General features: G+C 37.6%; 1 protein-coding gene across 1 annotated transcript in view; it reads left to right on the top strand.

Moving 5' to 3' along the window:
- Nucleotides 1–23,379, top strand: part of SHQ1 (SHQ1, H/ACA ribonucleoprotein assembly factor) — a 50,720-nt gene extending 27,341 nt beyond the window's left edge. The window contains exons 10-11 of the mRNA XM_026857823.1: nt 926–1,046; nt 21,737–23,379. Coding sequence (XP_026713624.1) covers nt 926–1,046; nt 21,737–22,379 — 764 coding nt within the window. The 3' untranslated portion in view covers nt 22,380–23,379. The remainder of the gene's footprint in view (nt 1–925; nt 1,047–21,736) is intronic.
- The last annotated feature ends 474 nt before the right edge of the window (nt 23,380–23,853 follow it).

Raw genomic sequence — 23,853 nt, 5'->3', positions numbered from 1 at the left:
CCATTAAACAGTGAAATTTTTTTGTTGTTGTTGTTCCAGCACTTAACCCTTTAGCAACTTTTATCAGAAAACTAAGGAAGGAGATTCCAGCTAATTGGAAGTTACATTAATCAGTTCTCTTCTTCATAAATAGTGGTTGCATATGAAGAAAATTAAAAGTAACTACAGAAAGATTTCTGGTTGCGGAATGAGAAAACATTCAAGTTTTTGATCTTTTACTGCATTTATCCACTGTATGTCAAATGGCACCTTCTTGAGCCTGAAGTGAGTTTTTCATTCTGGGGGTTCGATTTGCCGAATTATTCTGTAACTAACAGAAGTAGGAAAAGTTCTGCTTAATTTAAGGCAATGGTTAGATGTTGGGCAAGGGTATCGCTCATGTTGTCTTACACAATTGCTGTGGCTCCTATGTGCTTGACCCTGCTGTGGGCTGTGTGTTCCCAACCTTACTATTTTCCAACACAGGTATTTGTGTAGGCGTACAGGGAAACAGGTTTTCTCTTTCTTCAGATAAATGATAGGGCATAACTTTGTTACTTGTGAGTTACTTTTCATCTTACTTGCCTTTTTTTTTTTTTTTCATATGGTGTACTGTATGACTGTACTAAAGTTTGGGCTGGCACAGCTCAGAAGTGGAAAAGCTGGGGGAGGGGGCTTCTTCAGCTGTAGATAATTACACGCATGACTGTGCCTTGAGGCTTTAGTCTTGCAGAGAGATTCCTACTGAATTCAGAGGTTTCACAGCCACATAGATGTGGATATTCAAGGGCATAGTCATAGTAGTGCTGTTGTGAGACTGTGAATCAACTTAAAGTTTTAAGATGTTTAGAGATAACATGGTTATTAAAGCCTCAAAGGTGAGAAGATGGTAAAGATTATCTCTTATGATTTCTATTGAATTACAAAAATAAAAATCTATTTCCAGGAAGAGCTGCAGTTTTGAAGTGTCTGCTAGACATTCACAAGATTTTTATGGAGAATGACCCTGCCTATATCCTTAATGATCTCTTCATTACAGACTATTGCATCTGGATTCAAAAAACCAAGTAAGTTCCTAAGTACTGATGTGGAAATGTTTTTAGCATACTTCATCTGTGAACAAGTATCAATAAAATCAAAAGAAACACTATCTCCTATAAATGGAAATATGAACAATTTTTTCATTTAGTAACCTTGGCTATCCAGCTGTTCTTACTACATAACCAAAGACATTCAGTGCATTTATTTTTATGTAGCGACATCACTGGAGAAAAGAGGAAGGAATTGCATTCTAAATGTGGATTTTCATTAATATATTAATGGTGTGTGTGTGGGAAACAGCTTCTGGGGAATTTTCATTATGTTGTGATCTTTGGAAGAAAAATGTTTACATAACACTTAAGTAACATTAGGAAAAAGGTTGGAAACAACTCCTAGTTCAGGGTTGAATTTATGTCTTCCAGTAGAATTGACAGCTTCCAATTCTGGTTAGACACATGCAAACCCTTCACATCTGTATGAAACAGTTGATTTATGGACTGTAGCAGTTGTACCAATTGGTTATCAACACCAGAATAAGTGTCACAAATCTCCGTGTGCTGTGTGCTCTTGCCGCTGGAGCTGCTTGCCAGCTCGCTCTCCCTGGCAAGATGCTTTGGCTTCCACTTCACTTAAGAAGAAACAGCGACTTCCACTTCCAGACAAAGTCCCTACACTTCCACTTCTGTGTCTCACCTGTGCACTTTCAGTGGAGGCAGCTTGGCTTTACTTATTTCCAGAGTCTTGGGAACTTTGCAACCAGACTGCTTAGAAGTATCAGCATGCTTTAATGGTTTAAAAAACAAAAGTACTGCTAGGAAAACAGTGAGGAATGGATTAAATGAGCAAAGAAAGCTGCATGTTCAAATCTTACTCGTTGTCCTTGTCAGTTGTATTCTGGTTTTCATACAGTTTTATTTTTTCTCCCTCCCTTTTTATGCCTTCACAGCCTTCTCTTAAGGCCCACAAAATGTGGGACTAGATTTGGACTAGATGATCTTCAAGGTCTTTTCCAACCTAGATGATGCTGTGAAAGTACATGTATGGGTTGCAAGTAATATTTCTCTGAACAGGAAGGTATTACTAATATAAACACAAAAAATGCCAGTGTCATATTTGTTAATATAGCAACAGATAGACTCATAAAATGTAGTCAAAAATAGTCTTTGCATTCCAATCCACAATTTGACAAGAGACTCTGCAGAAAAAAACCTACGTGCACAAGACACAAGAAGCAGTGAGGGGATATAGAGCGAACTTGGTAATAATCATGATCATAAAGGGGAATATTGAAAGAGAATTGAAACAGCTTGCAGAGGCTGTATGTTTAGGTGTGAACTTACCAGTACTTAGCGAATTAAAGGTCTTCAGTTCACAGCTGCTTATTACATGTTATAAAGGTTGTGGATTCTTACTCTTCTCTATATGCTTTCAGTGACTATGTTCCTATAGGTAACAATGCACAAAATACTCTAACGAAACTACAGATGTTTTCAAACTTTTTGATTCATCGGTCCTGATTAGTTACAGGAACAGCCAATTCATTTTACACTGTTGTTTCTGAGGTGGCCTTTTTTGGCCACACCTTAAATACAAGTATGGGGAAATTCATGTTCAGGTTGAACCTGAGTTGAAAAAAGTGCAGTAAATGAAGAAGGAGAAAGTTATTTCATGCATCTTTTACGAAGAAATGAGTCATAAGACAGTAATGTCACTGCTGCCCATATCAGTGAATATAATGTCTAACAAGTCAGTCATAAAACCCAAGTCTTACTTTAAATACAGGAGAGGAAGATGTATGGTAGATATAAGTGACTGATATATTAACACATTTACTCCCAGACGCATACATTATGTACCAGTTAAGCAGAACTGACAGCTTCTGGAAAGAGGGCAATTAAGCTATCTTATTGTCATAATGACATGGCACAATAGTTGTCTGTCATTAGGAGAACAAGAGAAAGAGGAACTGCAGAAACCAGTCCTATTTTTAGGGTCTTGAATCAGGAAAGCATTTAAGCATATGCTTAAGTTATTCCTGTTCAGTTTAGCAGTGAAGGATGTGCTTGAAGTTAAGCATGTACAAAGTGAATAGGAACACTTTTGTTTTTTCCCTTATGTCCACTTGTCATTCAGAAAATACCTTAACAGATACAGAAATGGGTAGCAATTTGTCTCTTAAGGACAAGGGTTCCCAGCTCCCCAAGGTGAATAAGGCATCTGGAGAAGAGGATGGAACATCTTCTACTCCGGGGGAAGAAGGTTGTGACATCCCTCTGGCAATTGCCTTTGTGGTGAGAGAGTTTTGGGAGGGGAAGGTACTTACAGGTATTTTTGTGGTGGTCTTTTCAGTGAAGTTATTGCATGTCCGATCAGTCTGGGTACTTTTCTCTGTTTTGTTTCTTAGCTATTCTTTGCTCCGTGCAAGCTTCATTAACTTTATTTGTCTCCATTTTCTTCCATTTTTTCATAGCTGTAGTCCCAGGCACTCTTAAAATCTGAGGACGGTTTTTGTTTTCTTCCCCTCTTTCCCTAGTATGTAACCAAGTCCTAGCAGAGGTTGGGACCTCTTTGTTTAAACAGTTAAAACAGACTGTAGATTCTTTTTAGTGAAGAATCTGGGCACTTCAAAAAGAGCTGGAAGCAAGCTTTTTAGCTCACCTCTACTGGCAGAGAAAAGTCTGGGAGCTGTAGGTTTAAAAGAAAAGTTTAGCACAGGCAAAAATGTGATGGATGTATCAAGTGGTAGTAAGCATACAGTCCTATTCCAAATTAAGCCTCCAGGAGAGGAACACTACTGGTAGGTACAAGCTTTTAAATATTTGATGTGGAAACAAAAACTTATAGCCAGCAGTGTGTCAATAGCTGATTACAAATTTGGTTTGAGATCATAGTCGGGCTGTGGCTAAATTAGATGAATAAGTGAATGTGTCACTGGGCTGGCAAAAGAGGATTTATTTTAAGCACAGTGTATCTGGAATTGGAACTGATTAAGCTGCTGAATAAAGCACATGCAGGTGGCTAATAGTTGGGTAGGCTGCGTATAAGCTAGTTCTGTAAGAATTTTTATTTTTTGCTTCAGAAAAATTATTTCATTCAGGTACCTGTTACTAAGAGAAAAGTAGATTTGTAGAAGTCTTAGTGCAAGGTATTTGCAAGCATAGCTAAAATTTTGTCTTCCTGTTTGCAATCTTAAAGCTAGTTTTACCTGTTTTCTAGGTTTCTATATCTCTCTTTGAGCTGCTTATGAAGTTAATATTAATAATTTGACCTATTGTATAAAGTGACATGTAAAATCCTTTTAACTGTTAATTAGGTTTTGAGGAAAGGGAGCATGTTGCTCAGCAAAACTTACCAGAAAAGAGGGAAAAGTAAATGTTAACCTGGATAACAAAAGCTAGACAAAGACCTATGGAGGCAGCTTGTAGTAAATCTCGGCAGGTGGTGTCAACATTTATGTTGAAAAGCCAGATGCAGCCAGATGGAAAATTGCATCTTTAACCCCTGAGGTCATAATGACATGTCATCACTTCATTTGATCCCCCTGCTAAGTGAGCTTATCATCCACCCTGCTGTCACTTCTGTTATTACTTTCATTTCCATAATAAAATTAAATTTAATTTGTCTAGTTTGCATGTTTTTTTCTTTAGGTCAGAGCTTTTACAAACCACTATGATACATATGGCAGCCTCTTCATGGTGAAGTTATAACTGAATTTGTATTGTAAATCTGAGCTTTTCTCCATCGTTTATACCTTACTTTGAGCAGAACGAGATGAGGGATAGAAGAAGGAGTTTTGGGGAAACCACTGGTTGTCTGATAGCTGCAATACGGCCTGCTAAAACCAGGGGAATCTGGGCGTGGGTTTGTTGCAGGAGACCTTTTTCCTTTTTGCCAGAGGGGAGTTATGTGTCTGTGACCCCATAAGAGCTGTGTCCTTTATAGAAGTCAGAGTAGTTTACCCACAGACTCTTGCAGTGCTGAGGTTCCTTTGTGTGACCTGATGTCTTTCTCCAGTGTTTTGTATTCCCCTTTGTGTCAGTCTCTATTCACACAGCTTTTTGTTGTCCACTGTTGTACATATGTGCCTTCTGGTAGCTTGGATTTGTGATGCCTGCTGGCCGTGAGTGGCTAGGTGGAAGGCTGAACTACTGACTTCCTATGAGTCCTTGTCCGGGCAGGCAGTTAAGTGCATGCTGTTCTGCATCCCTGAGTAAGAGAACAGTTGAGCCTATGCCAATTTAAAATTTGTTTACCTAATGTTTAAATACATGTTTCATTTTAAACATATACCACTTTAGTGTCAGGAAATGCTTATTTTTTGTGTTGCTGAATTGGAGATGAAGCTGTTAGTGTTTCTGGCAGTTTTCCAGGGGTTGGTACTCTTATTTATGTACAGTTGTGTACTTCTCAAACTTTTATAGGTATGAGGAATGCAGGAGAATAAAGTGTTTGATCCCATGTAATTTGTATTATATATTTCACGATCACTGTTCTCCTACTTTTTAACTTACTGTCTCGCTTTTTATTCATGATCTGTTCTAATACAAAAAATTCTAAACCCATTATTTGTGTTGTGTGTTGCAGTAGCTTCAATTCACGCAGTAAAGGAGGTATGTATGTTCCGAGAGATGAGCTGTTAAATTGCCTCAGTGTGTCCTGTGGAACTGTGTCTGCAACTTGATTTGTTATGGTGGTATATAGGCTGCTTTAATGTATGCGTGCTCTGTAGTTGCACCTTCATGTATGTGTGTTCCGAAACAGATGTAATCTTGCTAATTTTGGTGTCTGTAGGTGTAACATGCCAGTTCGAGCATGGACTATTTGCTTTAACGTAAAAAAACAGGATTCCTGGTGGCATTTATACAGTCTCTGTAGAAGCAACTACCTTGATTAGAACTCACTAAATTAAAGCCAAATCAGATATTCCTGAGCATGTTATATTTGCTTCTCTTGACTTGCAGGTGAGCCATACCCTAAAAGACAGGCCAGCTTCATAGGTCTGTTTTCCTTTTCATCTCTTTGTTAGAATCGAAACCTAGTCCTTGTTACAACATAATTACCTAGTCTGAAGCCAGCAGGGAGTTGCTGCTTTATGTGTAGGGTGTGAAGTTCTCTAAATAAATGTAGGATTAATTACACTCACAGCATGTCATTGAGGTGATGAGATTGAATGTGATTGTTCAGCCCCCCTTTTCTTTTTCTCAGGTTTTCTGAATTACAGTTTTAATCAGTATGGTGTAATGTGGGCCTGAAGTGTTAAGGCCTGATGTTGCAAAGGAATTAAGGAGCCCAAGTCCTTCAGAAAAAAATAAGATCTGTGAGATTTAGGATTTTTACTGCCTGTGTCACATTGGATCATAAAGTGCACGAGGGAGTAAGGAACTCAACCTTCAGCATCAGAGTTTCAGTCCATTGCATTGATTAAAGTTTGGTAGAGGGAAGACTTCTTTATGTTCATTCTGACCTCTCTTCTGGTGTTAAGTGACATTAAAAATGTATTTTACAAGTTGTCATCTCTCTATATTTGAAAAAAAAAAAAGAAAAGACTGCATTTGAATAAGACAGCCTGCTAAATTTTTTTTTCAAAGCATACATTTGATAATCAGAGTAGTGCTGATGGTTTGACTGCTGTTGTGCTCATTTAAGCACACCGTACCACACAATACTCAAAACCATCTCTTCGGCTCATGTACGTATTTATATAGCTGTATGTGTCTGTTATTAATTTACATTAAGGTCTCTCCTCTATAGAGCATCTTACTTGTATCTTGTTATACATATCAGCTCACCCGTATCCTATGTTGTGCTTACTTGTAGGGCAAAAAGGATTTGAGAACAGGTCACGCGTTACAACCTTCCTGAAAGAACTACCTTAAGCTTTTGCTAGATTTGGGAAAATATTTTGTGACATATAACATATTTTAAGCTTCTGTATTCAAGTATTACGATCTTTAGATTAATGTAAATAGAATTTTCACATGTATTCCAAACTTATGTTAAAGTAAATTGTGAAACTGATCATCTATCTGCAAACTTAGGAAATTTGACCCGGTTATTATTTGCCAAGATCTGGAAAACTTTGACAAGTATTTCAAATATGTAGAAATTGTTTTGAATTGTGCCATTTTTGCAGCCGTTTCTTCTTGGCATTATTTGGTTTTTTTTGGTGGTTTAGCGTTTTGTAAAGCTCAGAATACTTGAATAGAGGAAAAACAAGCTTCTAAAAATCTTTTGATCTTTGCTCTTTTGCTACTTGTATGGTTGATATTCATGAAGTCTTGTTCATTCTGTGGCATTTCCATGTTCCTGGTACTCAGGACTGTACTGATAAATGAGGGGTGAATGGAGAAACTTGTTGACTGTGCACGTCTTCTATGAAAATACTACATTCAGACAGGAGGATTCAGGAACAAAACTACCCTAAAAGGTTTTCAAATGGTGTACTCCTAACATGTTAGTTCATAAAATTTTCTGTCTGTATTGGGGGGGTGGGAGGAGGGACTGTATTAACAGATAACAAAAATAAATCAGTGCTTTTAGACATTGTCAAATGTTAGAGGAATATGCTAATTTTCAGCTGTTAACCTCTTGGATTCAGCAGCCATGATTCAGAAGGACAAAGGCATAAGCAGTAATATATTCTGGATTAAAATCCTGCTTCTTGGCTCTGTGGGATTAAACTGATTTATAGAGCATGTTTAAAGTACTTCATACAGTTAAGATTTTAGGACGAACACATCTCATAGTATTGTATGTGCATTAAAATCTCAAGGCCAACAGTACTCTGGCTGTCGTTTAGGTTTTACTTTACTTTCATTGCTGCCCATGTTAACGTTAGTTTAGTGAAGGCTGTGGTAATTTCAGGTTTGATAAAAACTCTAGTATTCAAAGTAGGTAGTTCAAATTGCTTTCACGTTGCTGCTTCGAAAGCAGCCTTGCTGTTAGCATGTGCTTTTTAGTGTATGTTCTGTTGTAGCCAGTTACGTTATTTATCAGATAGTGTACCAACCCCATTGCCATCATGGCAAAATCCCTTATTTTGATCTATTTTGTAGTTAGAGGATTATATTTTTCACTATACTACTTTAATTGTATTGTCATTGTGGATATACTGAAGCCACTTAATTCCCTGCTCCTCACCCCCCGGCAAAACAAACCAACTTGTTGGATTTTGGAGATTTTTAAATGAAGACTATTCTTTCCTTTGCTCTTTTGACTTAAAAGCCATACAGGTGCAAGGAATAAACCAAAAAATCTTGGTGTTGCTTGTGCTCACACCTTTTCCATGAATACAGTAAGAAAGCTGTGTTTTATCTGGTTACATGGGCTTCATCCTTATTGCCCTGGGATGACTTGCTGTGTTAGCTCATGGCTACAATCCCTAATTATTGTAATTCCTTCTTAGCAGGCTTTACAAGCTGGCACTACTACTGCTGGCAGCACTACATTTGTTTACTGCTTTGAGTAATCGTGCTGCATTAGGGTTTGCTTTTCATTCACTTCTTTGGTGGCCTGGAGTGGTGTATTAACTTTCAGATGTCCCAGCTGGTTTTCAAGCTTTTACCAATAATGGGAGTGGCCACTTCATATGTCTCTTTGCAGGCTCTTTGAGGTTCATTTTATGCATATTTCAGTTTACATACCACGAACTGTAGGAGTTACTAATATGTCATTGTTCTAGGAAATGTTGGAAAATGGGGAAAAAACCACCACCCAAACCTGGGAAAAGACAGATAAGTTTTTATTTCTTTATAAGGTTAAGATCATCCATTGTTTTCAGAGTTTTTGTCTGAGTACTGTCCAGTATTTTTAACAATCTGTAAGAAAATACAGTATATGTCGTTGTAGATAAAAATTAAAATTTTATTTAAAGGTAGAAAATGAATTGCACAGACTGACCCAAATTGTCAATATGTACTTATTTGAACAACATGCATTTTTAATACAATCAAGTATAAGATGGCACATGCCCAATAAAAGATTGTAGATCGTAGTTATGGATTGGAAAATATAAGATAGTTGAGGGCAGCAGCTGCAGAAAAATAGATTGGGTCATGCTTGAGAACAGTTTGAACGTGACCACCTAATTAGCTCTGAGGAGGTAAGTGGGTAAGTACCATCTTCAGCTGAAGAAGCAGAGTAGTATTGTTTAAGAGGAGGAAGTGGCATGACCTTAGAATGCATTGTTTGTGAGACTGTTAAAACACGGCCTGCGGTGGGACCGAATGAACTCAGTAGTTCATTGATAAGAAAGTTAAAGGTTGATTTGGACTTGTCTGCAAGTATGATGGAACAGGGATTTTGGTTTTTAGCCATTGTGTAGCGTAACAAAAAAGAATTACAAGTAAAATACATCTAGTTGAACAGGAAACAGAAAAAATTCAGACAGAAATTTTCACATTTTCCTAGTGAAGAGTAATTATGAGTTGGCTCATTGTCCCCAGGTGGTTGGGTAATTCTGTACTGTCTTTTCTGTTTCCATCACAATAGCATAGCTTGGGAAAAAAAAAATAAAAAATCTCATGATTCAAACACTAGCTATGGATCTGTTGCAGAAAGTATTTGAGATTCTGTGCATTTTATTATGCTACTAAACCAGCCTTTTCTAGTCTTACAAGAGAAAACGCTATCGTTTTAAGGAAAACTTAGATGATAGTTTACCAGTTTATCAGAGTACGTTGACTGTGTTGGTGCCTGAATTTGGTAGCAAACTCAGATTCATTGTTTTCATCCCAAATCGTATATTCTTAATCCTTAGATCACAGTTCTTTGATTTAAAAATAGAAACTAATAATTTGCAAGCACATTATATATGTCTCCTCTTTCACACTTTTGATGCATGTTTTTAATACAGTTTCTTTTTGTTTACTGTCATCTTGAGCTGCCATGCCTCTCATTAAAGGTTGCATCTTATTTAAGGCCTGAGCTGTCATTTCCACTGTCTGTAAAGCAGTAGGTGCACACAGAGCACTTTGTAAATACCAACGCCCAACTAATGTAATATAGTGATTTAAGAGGCTTAAAGCAAAACACTGTTTGCCCTGAAGGCTGAAAAAGGTGATAGGCAGGTGGTTATAATGCCAGAAATTCCCCTTTATATATGTTTTAGCTAGCCCTGTAAAACATGGATTTTTAACAAGGGATTTAATCTCTCCTCCCAGCTGCTAGCTGCAGTTCCCTTTGATGTTTTTCCTCTCCTTTCCTCTGTTGGGGTTTTTTTTTCTATTTATTCCATCACTTTTCTGTAGCTCATATTCCTTCAGGCTGTGTCTGAATGCACCTTGCTGTGGTGAGAAGGCAAAGAAGAAAGCCATTTTTTTTCCCCCTCAGGCTACTGCTTTGATTTTCCAAAGTTGTTGGGAGGCAGTTCCTATCTGCCTACAGAAGGGTCAGTGATCTGTGTCATGTCTTTTCAGTCAGCACATCTCAGCTGACTCTTCTTCTGTTTTGACTAGGGGAAGGATGAGCTTGTGTAGTTGTTGCCTTTCTAAGCAGGCGGAGTGTGCAGCTGTGATCAAAGTGGGATGCTGATCTGCAGGCTGATAATGTCTTCCTGTTTTGTTTCCAACCTTGTCAGTAGCTAGTTTGTTCTCTTCCACCTGCCCCTTGCAGTAATTGCCCTGTAAATCTCAAGACATGCCAGAGGTAGAATGAGAGAGGAAAAAAAAAAATGGTGAATGAGATGATGCTTTAGTGTGTAGCCTAACTCCCACTCCCCACTCTTCCCTAGGGACTCCTTGCACAAACTGGGCAGTGTGGGCCAGCTATGTGGCGCTGCATGCATGGCCTGCAAGCTTCCCTGTCATGGTCAGGAAGCCAGATCTGCAGCCAATTCGGTGGGGTGAGGTGGTATTATTTCTAAGAGGCATGATCATGCTCTGGAGCATCTGATAATAGGCGTCCTATAAACATAAAGGAATGGAGGGGGGGAGAAGGTGACAGAAGATTGTTCAGATTAGGCCCTTGCAAAAATCTGCTTTCCTGCCAGGAATTTGCAAGGTGCTCAGATTTGGTGCCTTTTTATGTTTAGATTGTGTTGAGAATGGACTGTGAGTGGGAAGGCTATAGGTTGTGTTTTCCTTTCAAGTGTGAAGGAGCAATGTCAGAGTTAAAACTCTGATTGACCTCACTAGGATTTTTGTTGTTTGGTGGATAAATTCCATTGTAAAGAGGTAGGATCATTTTGGAGTAATGTGTTTGTAATTGTGTTTTTAAGCCTGTCTGTTGTCATTGTTCTTGTTATTTTTGTAATGCACGACTTTACTAGCATTATCCTTACACTAAAATTCCCATTTTCTGCCCTGCCTTGTGTGAGACCTTTCATTCCCATATTGTAGTACAGATTGTATAATGTACGGTGTTAGGAGTGTGATCTCCTAGATCTTCAGTGGTAATGGTGAAGACCAAGTTCTAGGTAATGGTAGTTAAGAAATTTGAGGGAGATAATGTAGAACAATTGTCAGTGTTCCATTTCTGTAATGCAGCCAATACTTACTATCATGTTACAAAATCTGTTCCTTTCTCTGTGTCTGTTTTGTAGTGAGTTATCTATTAATCTTGTGTTATTTGTATTTATCATACATAACTTTGGAAGCTGTGCCATTGTGAGATGTTTGGACTGGCTGTAACTTACTGAAGCTATTTTGGCAACACTGAGCTGCTTCTAAGCTCAGTTAAAGTATTCCTAAAACATATAAATACTGTTCAGTTTCTTTTTATAGTCCAGTATTAATTCTAAGTCTGTTTTCTCTTATGAATATTTTCATAATATCATCTACATAAGTAAGCTGTCGATGATATGTTTGGTTTCAACTTATCAAAAAGACCAAGTAATGAAAGTAAGATGTTATATTGGAAAGCTTCATCTTTTTTTAAAATATTTATAAATCTGAAGTTCAGCTCATGCAGTATTTAGATTCATTATGAAAGAAGCACTGTGGAATTTCAGAATAAATATGGAGGGAAAGTCACTTGAAAAATGCAGACTTATTAACATAAAAGAAGTCACTTAAATTGAAATGATGGTGCTATGTTTTATTTGATTTATGGTTAACAAACTGTAATACTTTAAGCTATATAGATAGCAGTTCATGTTTACAAGACTGCAAGTTGGATTGCAGTGTAATGACTTTCTTAGTTTCAGAATTCATGTAATGCCCTTTGAAAGCCAGAATTTCAAGATGAAAGCATTTTATGTTCCTCCTAAACCCATTGGATTCTTCCACATCAGCCACTGTTTTATGGTGCAGGACTGCTTTCTGTCACCTGAAGATAAGTGGTGGGTTTCTCTTGTCAAAAGTAGTCTCTTCATGCTGGATTTCTGCTTTTCTAATCCTGTCAATTTAAAGTGGTGGCATCTTGCTTACAGGGAGATGTATTTTCCAGACGTCCTTCTCAACCCGGTGCTCCCTTTTTTATAGTGTGGGTTTTCTATATTTAAGATAAAGATTTGGTGAGCAGTGAGCCCTTTTCCAGTCTTCGCTTTGTCTGATGTCTGCAAGGGAGGGAGAAAAAAAAAAGATTCTATAAACTTCCTACAAACCTAAGCCTGGTGCCTTAACCTCTTCACCACATCATTTGACACCTCCACTTGGCAAGAGACAGCGTAGGCAGTTGCTGGGCTTAGCGCTGATGTGCCCGCAGTGGTCTCCTGCCACGCCAATACACAGTAGTTGTGCTCTGCTGGCGTTTTCTCATGAGGTCATTATTTACACCTCTGCTTATTTTAATTATGTAGGAATTTAAAGATCTTTTTCAAATTCTTGTTGCTCCTGAATTTGATTGAAGTTGCTTGGTGTTTCCAAGAGTTGTTGGAAAGGAAATAATTAACAGTAAGTATGGACATGGACATTATAACTGTGTAAACCTAAGTTATTTTAGAATCCATCTTCTTGTGGAATGGAAAGAATTAATTCTTACCTGCTGTTGCATAAGATATCTTGAACAGACTGAGCACATCTTATTTTAGCAGCTGGCTTTTCATAAGGACATGTAGAAATTGAGCAGTCTTTGGTGCTGCTTTGGAGATGGTTTGTTTCTTTCCTATGAATACAGTGGTTAATCTAATACTAAATCATGTGAACAAATGTGTTATTTTGTTGAGTTTATACTCATCTGTCTGTCTTTTGCTGCAAAGAATGTAGATGATTGGTTTAGGTGAATTTTGACCTGAGTCCTGAAGAAAATAGTCCTGTTTCTCCTTTGCTAACATTAAATTCGGCTATGTTCTTGTGTTATCTTCTGTGCAGATTGATCAGAGCTAATGAGATTTTAATGGAGTTATTTACTGGTTCTGCCTCTTACTATAAAAATTTATAGTAAACTAAGCACATGAAACTGTTCAACGGTGCTGCTTGTGTTTGTCTCACTGGCTGCTAATTGTACTACATGCTCTGTGATTCTTTCAGGTCTCATAAGCCAGGTAGGGTTATGATGAGCTAACCAGCTAATAAGGGCTGGTAAGTGATTTAGTAAGCGTTGCATATTCTTCTGTTTAATTGATACAATAAGGAATTTTATGGATACAGATGCCATTTTTGGAGAGACATGCAAAATAGGTTTTAGACTTTTCTGTTCATTAGGAACCTGTGGTATTTTCTGTGCATTGTGCAAGTGTTCTGAATAAGGGCCTTCTGTTTCTGTGAAAGGGTTGCCCTGTGGTTAAGGTGCAGTGTGTATTTTCTTTTCCACTTCATGCCTTAAACTTCATGGTAGTATTGTTATGCTTTCTTAAGTTTTAGCCATGTTTCACTGTAGGGAATAGTTGTGTTCCCAGAGCTGATGAAATAAAATCTCTGCATAGTTTGTTTCCTCAAGCTTTTGGGGAATTGGGGTAAAGGGATGTATAAGGTACTTTGCAATAAAAACAGTGTAAAGTTAGGTTCATTATCATAGTCCTATGTAATACAACAGTGTGTACAGACAGGCATAATGGTTGTTATTATCTGTTAACATTTACCAAGACTATGGGCTTTCTGCTGTGATTTTCTTTCAGAACTTCCCAAATTAAGTATTTTTGTTCACTGATTCTGAGCTTTCTTTTTCAAAACTCTTTCACTATTGTTGGAGGTCATTGACTGGTGTATAACTTAAAGCACTCATTAGGAATAACCTTAAAAGTGAATAAAAAATGGTGAAATATGGCATCTCATATAAAACACATGCTAAAAAGGTGTAATTGAGTCTTAGTCTCTTATCTCCAGGCAAATTCTGAGGCTCATGTTCTTTTGTAACCCATGCCCTTTAAAGAGTAGTTTTGGGACATAGATGATGTGTTTAGTGTGATTAATTTCTTATTATTGCAGCTAAATGTTAATTTTTAAGGATTCTTTTCCTGAACTGGAGGATTTCTTTATTATCTCATCATTCAACCATTTATGCTTTTTTGTTCATGTTGACTTTAAATGTTTCTAAAGTCTGCTTAACTTGGTCATTAATGAGGTCTGCTTTTACATGCAGTGCCATCTTCATTATTGCTTCTATGTTTTACCCATCAGGCTTGATCAAGCCTAAACTCTTTCATGTGTTGAGTATTTTAGTAAAAATCAAGTCATTTCAATTCTGTATTATAAGAATTAAATCATTATATTATTCTTTTCTTTCTATCTGTTTGAAATTGTATGTCAAGTGTGGAAGGATGTTTGACTTTTTTAGTTGCCTTTCTGAAGGAAGCATGTTACTGTTGCTCTGAAGCCCTGAAGTTATCTTACAGTAACTCAAGAGTATGTGTCTCTCCCCCACTTTATCCACCACCCCTGGGTGTCATGATATGCTGTTCCAGTGACTTAGTGTTGCCTAACAGGGTGAGCCCAATTATGGGCTTTAAGAGACTTTCCCCAAAGATCATCAGTTTGGTTGCTCAAGCAGCTGTGAAGGACTGGATGGAAGCTGACACCTGAATTTTAGATTGAAGAACAATTTATTTTCTTCTCAAGTGTATAAATATATATATATGTGTGTATAATGATACTTGAATGCTTTGTCAGCATCTTCATCATCATCATTCTTGTATGAACTTGCTTATCTTTTGGTATCATGTTTGGCTATAACTTGCTGAGCTTTCTGCTTTGAGAGAGCTTAAGTAAGTAGATTTACTGCCACAGGGATATTAATTTTCATCAAGATCATGAAAGAGTTCCTGTGGGAAGTTAATGTTGGCATTATCAAGGGACTGAATGTGGAACAATGTCTCTTCATACCCCTTGTGTCTGGACAGATAAGTCTAGAAGACAGTGATGGATGGAATCCAGCAAGAACCACTCTGTACAGGGGAAAAATAAGATGATCTGAAGGGTCTGGAGGGTCTGGCCCTTTTGCAGGTGCCCTTTTGTACACCAGTGAGAGTCCATGAAGAAAGTCAGTTCTGTCCTATTGCAACTTGTCCTTAACCGATCTTGTAGCAAGGCAGAAAACTTCATTATACCTTATAGTTTACCTGACATTTAAATGTCTTGCAGATACTAAATTTACACATCCTCTGTATCTGAACTGCCAAGGCTCTGCTTTGGGATAGTATCTGGTGATGTCTAAGATAACATTAACTCTAGAATTGTATTAATACTTATGATACCTTTAGCAAAAAGAATAATTGTGGGAAATAGTGAGCAATGCTGCCAGGTGTGTAATATGGAACACATTTAAAGTGGTTGCTCTTGGCTGGCTGTATTGCTTGTTACCTTACATGCTTTATTTAAGAAAGAGGGTGTCGATGAAACTTTCTCTCATAAGTCTGAGTTTTGCCAGGCCTTCTTGAGAAAGGTAGTTTAAGTATAAACTGACACTTTCTCCTTAAACTTTATAGCTTCTCAAACAGTAAATGTATAAAATTAAGGCATTTGGAAATACCTTGTGATCCAGCAGCCTTTTGCTTAATGTAACAGCTTTACTATTAGATGGATCTTGTGCGTCCAGAGCTCCTGTTGAGTTAAGTTAAATAACTTCCCTTTTTGTATTTGTCAGCCCTGCTGACTGGCACAGCATGCTGCTAGTTTGTGTTTGAATGCATCTCAAGGAATTGTACACCTACCAGAGGATGGCTGCTTGGCAATGAGACAGACCCATTTTCATATTTGGTGGAACCTATGACACTGCAAAAGCATGTCTGCACTTGAAGTACCTGCTGTTTCTCTGAGACCTGTTTATCTTGCCTGTAAGGCTTAAAGATAATTACTGTAAAGTGTTTTACATTTAAAATGGGCTTGTCAGCCCTGTGGAGCCAAGTTAGAGCACCACTAGCATGGGGCACTGATTCCCATTGTAACACAGTGAATAGGCCCTAACCACATTTGACCAACATAATATAACAAGACTTTAGTTGGTTCCAAGATTAGTTAGGTTCCAGCTTGGCTCCAAGACTAGTTAGGTTACATTTAAACACCAGGCCAGTAACCAAAGCTGTTGTCAGTGTTTTTGATGTACAGGTTCCTGTGCTTTGTTGATTTTGTGTTGTGGTTGGGCAAGAATAGCTCAATCTGCCATGACAGCACTTGTGCACTGTACACTGGCCTGACTGTGATTGAGCTGGGGTAGATAATAAGAAAATTCTGTTGCATTTTGCTGTGTCTTACAGAACAGTAGATATTTGTATACATCTGTGAAATGCAAAGCCAAACTTCTGAGGCAGTAGAAATAATCCTTCTATTGTTTACAAAAATAAAAGCAAGCTAGAACTTGTGCCTGTACAAGAAAAGTCACTTTTCTTTCCATAGTGAAGTGTTACTGACTCTTGCTTTGAAAGGCTGTGCTGCCAATTTGACTATTTACTCCCATGTTTGCAAATACTCTGCGGTGTTTTAGATATGTAACTCCCATGCCATGATCGAGCATACAGTGCCACCCATCATACAGAATAAGGAGCAGAATGCTGATTTTCATATTTTCAAGTTCTCTTTGAGTTGTTTGTTTAGTTTTTTAACATAACTAAACTGGTAAAGCAAGAGAATTGGATGTAAGGCAAGTACCAAGCAGATGGAAAGGCCTGGCCCGTCATCACTTTTGGTTTAAACCTTTTCCTTTTGTAGTGCTATTTCTGACTGATGGGCATCATATACAGAAGCATCATTACTTCTTTTTATTTCAACATTTGGGAAGAAGCAGAGGATTTTGTGGCTGGATGTATCCCCCGGGCCCTTCACTTTTTACTTTTTGTGACTAGGTTGACTTTCATCTTTCCTTCCAGCTTATATTAAATCTTTCTTGGAAACAATCAAATCTCTAATGTATGTCTTCTATGAGACCTTTTTCTCATAGCTCTGTCTTCTGGAGATAACAGCTGTCTTGATTCGTCAGATCCTAGTGCTCTCTTTACTCCATGGAACAAAAGGTAGAACTGGAGCTCATAGGAACATTAGTCTTTAACTGGTGAAGTTGTCCCCTGCTCTCCTCCCACCGTGGCTGCTGCTTGTGTCTCAGCACTGCAGTCAGTCCCCATCACCATCACTTCAAGTCTTCATACTGCCACAGGTGGGCTTTGCTGTAAACCTGTAATGATTTCCCTTCCCTGTTGCCGTAATCCTCTTTCTTTTTTTCTTGTTTTATCCATCTCCCTTTATTTGCTAAATCTCCTTTGATTCTTTGTTCTTTTCACCCCAGTTTTACTCTTCTATAATCTGAGATCTGTGGAACAAGATTTTTCTTTTTCTAGCACATGGAGAAACTCTACTGTGCCTAAGATTACAGTAGTTCTGTCTGGAAATTTTAATTCCACACTACATGGACAAGCCCTGAGATGCCTCTGTTGTTACCTGTTCCTCAAAGCTATACATTAAACAAAACATGCATCTGATCAGTCTAACCTGTAATTAAACATTTTCTTTAAGCAACTGACATCTTGATAACTAATAATTATCATGTGTAGCACCTTTAAAGCCTATTATGCATGTTTATGTAAGAACACTATTACCATAATAATAAGATATCATTACCACAAATATGCATACTGAATGAGCATGTCTTAAAAGTAATCATGCAATTCCATTAATCATACTTGAAAAATTAAAGTATTTGCTGTCTGATCTCTAAAACACTACTCAAAAGATTTTGGAAACAGCAGGACCTGTTTACTGCAAGTCTCTTAATACATGATATCTCCCTTCTGGTGTCGCATTTTTGTTTCCTGAATTGTTGCTTATCTTTCAGCTAGGAAAATCATTAGTTCAGAGACCCACAGTCTCCCACTGAAAGCATTTCCTTGCTCTGGATTTTACGCTGTTTCCTTGTTTTCTGTTCAGGGAGTGCTGTCACCTTTTCTTAAGGCTGATGTGAATTCACACCTAAAATTCAGTTCTCCTTGAAATTAGAGAATTGCCTTAAACAAGATGGACTTATAACTAATTCTAATTCTGTTAGTCCCTTGTACAGGGGTAGGGGGGGGAAAAAAAGCACTGTTGTTAAAGTGCTCTTTTTTTGTTGTTGTTTTAATAGACGATTGGAAAGCTGCGGAGTGGAGTTTTCTGCTTTTATGTGTACATTTAAGAATGTAACAGTTTTGAGTTTTTCTCATATTGAAATGTCAAGCTCTATAAACTCTCTGGTTTATTTTCTGGAAGAGACTTGATGACCAGAGTGAAAGTTGGGAAGAAACATTTAGCCTACTAAGAAATCTGAGTAACTGAAAAGAGACTTTTTCATGCTGTTTAAATTAAATACCTGATGTGACTAACAGTTAAAAAAACTCCAGTAAAATAATCTTCTAGGTTTTTAATGATTTATTAGAAGATTCCTATTGTGGTTGGCCTAAAATGATTTTTGGGGCATTGATGATGCAGTGAAAAAGAAGGTTGTGCAGGTCTGCATGAAGTCTCCACCCCTTCGCCTTTCCCCAAAACGTCCTGGTTGGTAGTTCATGGCCTGAGTCCTTGTGCATGGTGTTGGCAGTCACACTGCTCCATGGGACCACTATGTGAGAGAGATGATGTAGGGCAGTCATAGAGGTTAAGAGGATAGATGGAATTGTTGGCCTTTTGCAGGCATTTACTCATCCTAGTGAGTATCCATTTGTGCTGCTACTTTTAGAAGAGCGGGCTGTTTAATCAATGGCTTTTTTCCCTGTAATCCTTTGTAAAGATAAAAATCATGTCCTCTGTCAAAACTTTGGGGAAAAAGGACTAAACGTGGAACTTGAAACCATGGTTGTTTTATGAAATCAGTTATTGTCATTGTTTTGTAGTGTATTTTGATCACTCAAGAAGAATTAAGGTTTTCAGACTAGAAATGCCTTTTGCAGTTTTACAGTTGTCCAGTAGGATGGATGTTTGTAGCTGTCAGGCATCAGCCTTTTCATTCATTCTCTTTGAACTCATTGATAAAAACGCATTTGTGTATAGTGGCCAAACTTGCTGCTTTAGAGGGGCCATTTTTTATCTGTCAGTAGTACCACATCTAATTTAGTAACATAATGTGTGTTGAATCAAATGAGTATATCACTGTGTGTTTTCTTCCTTAACACTTGACATTAAACAATGTGGAGCACAGTGAAGTATTTATTTAATGCCAAAAAGTACATGATGCCATACATATCCTTAATACTTGATTCAGTTATGTGACATGTTTCTATATCTAATGTGTTAACTGATTTATAAGAGAACAGTAAAAGAGGGGGAGAGGATTTTAAGGGAGTGATTTCAAGGACTGAGAATATCTACCAGGAAAAATAAACATGAAAAATTAGAACAGCAGAAATAGGGAAAAGCCAAAAAATACATATAGGATTGGGAAACAAAGTGACAGACATGATAGAAGAGATGTGAGGGCAAACTGGATTTTCAGAATTGATTTTCTATCTATAATGGCAGTAGTAATACAGGTAGGTGAGACTGAGATAGCTGGAGCTGAAGATGTATCACCAGAGGAAATTGTTGTCCCTACAGTTTTTTGCTCATGGCTGTCAAATTAAAAGGAACTACATATAAAATGGATATAAAACAGTGTTCTCTGTTGTAAGGCACATTTAGCTTTTGGAGCTCATTGGATTCTTGCAGACAGGCAATAGGGCAGGAAAAAGGATTGTATCTTCATATTAACAACTTTCACAAGGGAAGGAGGCAGTTATTCTGTTGCCACCTACCTGCAAGGCTTTCTAAACCTTTCTACATATCACTTGGCTTCTTTTTCTTTCTTTTTACCTATGGAGCAGGGAGAATACTTTCTACTCGTTCCCAATTAGGTTGGCAGTTTTTCAAATCCTCCATAACTTTTCAAGAAAAATTGAAGTTCTTGACAAAAATGAAATGGAAATATATCACCAAAAAAAAAAAAATCAGAGCAGTGTTAAGTAAGCAACTTTTTAAAATTTGGTACCTGTGTTTATATTGGAGGCTGCTAGGATAATGTTGTGATTTAATTCTTAGCTTTAGATTTAAGAATCCTAGAAATGTAGATTGTTCTGTTGCTTCAGTTACTTCTGGGAAGCACTTATTTCTTAGTTTACTAGAGGGTTGAACTAAGGAAGTTTAGTACCTCTTATTCCAAGTTCAGCTTTTAAATGTTGCACTGTGTCTGTAAAATGTGTAAGAAGCTGGATTGACTCTCCCTTCCCCCACTTTTAAATACAATTCCTTTAGGAGGAAAAAAAAAATTGAAGCGTCTATGTTATACTGAGTAATTATGCCCCCTGGGAAATAGAATATAAAGATCTTTAAAATCATTCAACTGAGAGAACAAGCACTTTAACTTTTGCCTCGCAGGAGTCATGTATTACATTATCAGCTACTTGCTCCAGTGTCAGTGTGTCATGCCTTGCAGGTTAGCAGGTTTGGCAGAGGAAATGAAACCCAGTCAGTTACTGCAGGATTTATAGTAGACCTGCTGTTGCAGGAAGTGGTGAAAAGTTGATTGATTGTCTGAGGCAAAACTCTACAACAAGAAACAGGATGTATGTTTGTTATTTATACCAGTTTTCCCCTCTGCCCCCACCTCCATTTCAAGGCACTCTCTTACTTTTTGTTCTCTCATTTTAGAAATCCATGATGTACTTTTCTGGTAAACCATGTGCTGCTTCAAAACACTTGAGGAAATGTATAGGGCTGTAGCAAAGATTTCAAGCTGACCTAGCGTGCCTGCTTTATTAGAGGTGTTTATCTAAATGGTCCTGATATTTCTGCTGAATTATATTTCAGCTGAGTTACAAGTGTTAAAAGGTAAAGCACATCTACAGGGTATTGAACATCTCCTGCTATCATGGGTGCACAAAGCTAGCTGTGAAAATAGGAGAATATATCACTGAGATGGACCTGATCAGCTGTGTTCTGTTGGTTCATCTACATTTAACAGACGTATCTGGAAGGGTAGTAAAACAAAATGATTTTGCTGCATATAAACGTAATCCAGCAAGCCATATACTGCAGAGTTCACTGCTAAAGACAGCAATCCTGAAAAGGTTTGTTCTGAAATCTGTTTTGCCTTATTGTGCACTGCTGAAACATCAAAAAAGCAACATCTTTTCTAAAAGTGTCACCAAAGACTTTCACTGGGGTATTGTCTAGCCTTGTGGGAAAAGTTACCCAAAATAATATGTAAAGTTACCCAAAATAAATAATTATGAACATTTTTGTTATTTGATTTTTTTTTTCCTTGTAGCATCTACTTTTACAATCATGATTGAAGAAGGTTGTTTGCAAACCAAGCAAATAGTAGGAACGTGTTAAGATTTGTGTTCTCGTTATCAACTGGGAAAGTTTTGTTTGTAAAGTTAAATAATATATCTTGTTCTTTGTTAAAGGTCAAAAAAGTTGGCTGCACTCTCTGAATCCTTGCAGAAAACCACACTCGCCAAGTCCCACATAGGGTTTGAACTAGAAGAGCTGGAAGCAGCAGCAGTGCTGGTACAAGAGGAAGAGAGCGCGTTAAAAGCTGCTGGCACAGTTTCCAAGCAACAGCTGCCTTCCTCTGAGTCGGAGACAAGTGACTCTGAAGAATCAAGCAGTACTTCATCATCTGAGACAGAAGGCTCTGATTCAGATGAGCAAGAGTCCTCAACCAGTGAAGATGGGAAAATAAATTCTGTACAAGGCACACTTCAAGAGGAGAGGACAGCTCCACTTATTGACTGTAATGGATTAAGGCAGGGCACAAACACTTCGACGTCTGAGGTTAGTGATGAAAAATCAAAGGTTTCTTTGCAATTTACATCTGTTCCTGGAACATTGATAGAAGAATTAGAAAAGCAAATGAACACTGCAATTAGACTTTCAGAACAGCCTGAAGGATTGGCTACTGCAAGCTGCATTTTACAGGAACAAGAAGAAAACTGTGTATATGACAGACTTTCAAAAGATACTACTGGGAAGGGAAATTTCTTGGAGGCATCTTCAAAGACAAACCCATTGCTTTTTCTCTGCAGCACAAATGATGATGAAGACTAAAGGACCGTGTTAGAACATGGTGTGACCCACAAGCAGCACTGCTCCTTGCTGTAATGAGACATTCCCAAGGCTATCCTGAGCTGCAGGAAGTAGTTGATATTTTTCTTCTTTGTTGTGTTGACAGTTTGGAGGACAAAACTGCTTTGAAAAGAATTGATATGGCTGCATGATAGATACCCTCATAGTTAGATTGTTGTTTTTCTTCTCTGATTCAACAGAGATTTGATCTCTACATGTGGGAATGTGTAATTTCTGTGAACTTCTCAGAACAGTTCTTATTAAGCTTATTTGGTACTAGAATGATGTCCTAATCAAATACAACTGCAGTGAGTTGTAGAATCATTTTAGTTGTCTTGAGCTTTTGGGATTTACTTGAAAAATATCCTCATTATGTTTGTATAAACTTGTTTATGACATTTTGCAGCATTTTTTAATTTTAAAATGCTTTATAACTAACCACTTCAAAATTAATGGTTATAACTTTAAAAGTCTAAATAGTGCTGACCAATTATTCTTGAATATATAGATATTTTCTATTTTTTGTACAAAATAAATGAAATTTATCATCAGTGCAAGATAGAAAGTTTATAGCTTATATTTCTACAAGATAGAAGGGTTATACCTTATATCTCTGCAGTTTTTACATAAGTTATTTCAACAGTTTTGTCATGTATTTATTCTTCTGTGCTGTTTTTGAAATGTTTCCACATGCAGACACTGCTGTTTCTCTTTAAAGAACGTAAATTCTAATTATTTCTTATTTCTTTCTCCATATGCTCTTGGCATCACCACAGTAATGTTAACCAAAATGGAGAAATATATAGCAGTCTTGAGTATGGGACTGAAAGCAAGCCTATGCTGTCTAGACCTGGCTTTGTTATTAGTCATTACATACCTTTGGCCAACTCATTTGCTCCTTTTTGTCTTTATAACATTAAAATAATTCAATCAGTCAATATATTTTGTGCTAATTTCTGTTAACTGTAGAACGGTTCTTGAAATCAGGTGGCTACTGCAAATTATATGCAACTATTCAGTCTCTACAAAAGGATTTGGGAGGAAGGCAGGATGGGACATGGCCCACCAGGTTTGGTTCAGCAAGCTAACAAAACCAGAGCACCTGATTCATGCCTCTGGAGGAGCAAGCCATGATTACTTTTCAACCTTTTTTACTATTAAAGTGTATACTTTAAAGTGTATAAAAATCCTAAGCTTAAAGACTTATTCTTCACCAACGCTACACCCTGCTGGAAATCAGCAGGCTAGCTCTGTTCCTGTGCTGACTCCTGTTCGATGAGAACTGCAACCCTGATCTGCCCATATTTTTTATGTTCTTAAATACCTACTGGTCGCTTAATCAGCCTCTGTGTTCTGTCCCCCAGGGGAGGAACCTTTCCCATCTTGCATGTCAGTGAGCACTTACTCTTCTAAATGCTAGCAATAAAATCTACACTGTAGCTGCAATTATACAGCA

Source organism: Athene cunicularia (assembly GCF_003259725.1).
Source record: "Athene cunicularia isolate RWA chromosome 12 unlocalized genomic scaffold, athCun1 chr12_part1, whole genome shotgun sequence".
Classification (NCBI taxonomy): Eukaryota; Metazoa; Chordata; class Aves; order Strigiformes; family Strigidae; genus Athene; species Athene cunicularia.
Note: the sequence above shows the minus strand (reverse complement) of the source record. Positions and strands in the feature narration are given on the sequence as shown.